Consider the following 2,135-nt stretch of genomic DNA (forward strand, 5'->3'; position numbering starts at 1 on the left):
AAATATATATATAGTACATCGACGTGTATACCCGGGTCATTTGTTTTATTGGTACTGGTGCGGTGCATGGATGCGTGTCTTTAGGAGGGTTTACAAAGCCTATTCGTGTGCTATATATTTAATCAGAAAGTGTACCACAGTGCTCACGTTCAGAACTCACATTTGCGTCACACTATACCCACGTCATTGAAACAGGCCAACAATGAAAAGCTGGATGCGGAGCATGCCGAAAGTCCTTGTAAGTGAATTGACAAAATAATTGCACACTGTTTATTGGCTTTGGAGTGGTTGTATTGGTGCGTGACTGATTCCCGATTTGTGTATCGCATTGCATTGTTCTTTGGGTATCCTCTTTTTTTTGGTGTTTGTATTTTGTATATTTGGTTCATTTTGGTGTTTTTCTTTTTGGGTTCATTGTGTTTTTGGTTGTTTTTTTTGTGTGTGTTGTGTTTGTATTCTTGGTTCATTTTAGTGTTTGTATTTTTGGGCTTTATTTTTTTATGGTCCCTTGCGAGGGTTGGTGGTTCCTCAATCATTAGAGAACAAACGAAGGAACTCAGGCGGGGCGCTACGCTGACTGTGATTGTTGTTTAAGCGGCACCGTTGCTTCTATTTCCAATTGTTGCCCAGTTGCGCATTCAGTGCCCTTTTTGTACTTTCAATGTCGAATACTTGTCCATTCAGTGCTCCTTGCATTGTTTTTAACTTTTATTGTTGCTCGTATTTCTATAGCTTTAACGTCAAATTAACGCTTATTCAGTGCCCCTTCTGTACTTATGATGTTAAAAACTTGTCCCTTTCGCGCGCTTTATATTGTTTTACGCTGATTTATCGCTCGTATTTCTACACCTTCAACGTTAAATCATTGCTCATTCCGTGTTCTTTCCATTCTTTATAGTCACTCATGCAGTGCCGTTTCAAGTACCACAAACCGCTCCCATCACCAAAGAGAGCACTGACAGTTTGACTGGGCCACAGGAAGCGCTGGGGAAGACTAAGTCTCTGAAGAAGCGAGGTATGGCATTGCACGTGTACGGCGTGGATATTCGCGTGTTCGAGTGTATGTATGTGTGTGTGTTTATGCATGTACGCATGTGTGTATGTAGTGTCTGAATGTCTGTGTGGATGTCTGTGTATGTATGTATGTATGTATGTATGTATGTATGTATGTATATATGGATGTATGTACGTATGTTTGTGTACATATGCATGTATATCTGTATATCTGCATGTATGTATGTACGTATGCATGTATATATGTATGTGTGTATGTATGTACACGGATTCACGTATCCTTAAAAATAATACGTTGGAATATCATATAACCACATTTTTCAGTTTGTATCGTTTTGTAGCCAATTGCATTTATTTGGATTGGTGTATAACCAATTGCATCTTTTTGGACTAGTTTATAACAAGTTGCATCTTTTTTGATCATTTCGTATCCAATTACATCCTTTTGGACCATTTCAGAACAAATTATATCTTTTTGAACTATTTTTTACCCAATTATATCCATTTAGACTATTTTGTATACAAGTAGATGGGCACTCATTGAATTCCTACCGCACTGCCCACGTATCAGACGCCAACTCACTCTTGAGCACAAATGTCTGTAGCAGTGGTCCGCGAGTCCGTTTTCTCTCCTCGTTGAGGTTTTTGTATCCGATTCCATTCCTATTTCTCATTTTGTCCTGTTTTTACTATCACAATTTACCACTTGTTCCCATCCTCTCCTCCCCTACTGATTCCCATCCAAAACTTCTAACCTCCCATTTCTATAAATAGATTGGCGCCCGTCATTCTCGTACCTGACGTCTGGGTCGTCCAAAACCAACCCACTCTCCACCAAAGCAACACAGGGCAACCACAACAGCATCACATCCACGCAGACCGCCAAAGGGCCTCTCACCAGTACAACCAAGTCAGGCACTTCGTATGTCACGGTGAATGGGCACAAGTCAATGTTACCAGTAGTACACGTGTGTTACTTGTATTAGGAATGAATATATATCAATGTTATCAGTAGTACACGTGTGTTACTTGTATTAGGAATGAGTATATGTCAATGTTACCTGTAGCACGCGTGTGTTACTTGTATTAGGAATGAGTGTATGTCAATGTTACCTGTAGCA

General features: G+C 39.9%; 1 protein-coding gene across 1 annotated transcript in view; it reads left to right on the plus strand.

The window, feature by feature from the left end:
- Positions 1 to 195: 195 nt before the first annotated feature.
- Positions 196 to 2,135, plus strand: part of SARC_13117 (hypothetical protein) — a gene marked incomplete at both ends in the record, with an annotated part of 3,633 nt that continues 1,693 nt past the window's right edge. Inside the window, 3 exons of the mRNA XM_014292759.1 lie at positions 196 to 238; positions 899 to 1,015; positions 1,789 to 1,936. Coding sequence (XP_014148234.1) covers positions 196 to 238; positions 899 to 1,015; positions 1,789 to 1,936 — 308 coding nt within the window. The remainder of the gene's footprint in view (positions 239 to 898; positions 1,016 to 1,788; positions 1,937 to 2,135) is intronic.

The sequence above is a fragment of the Sphaeroforma arctica genome, assembly GCF_001186125.1.
Source record: "Sphaeroforma arctica JP610 unplaced genomic scaffold supercont1.2914, whole genome shotgun sequence".
Lineage (NCBI taxonomy): Eukaryota > Ichthyosporea > Ichthyophonida > Sphaeroforma > Sphaeroforma arctica.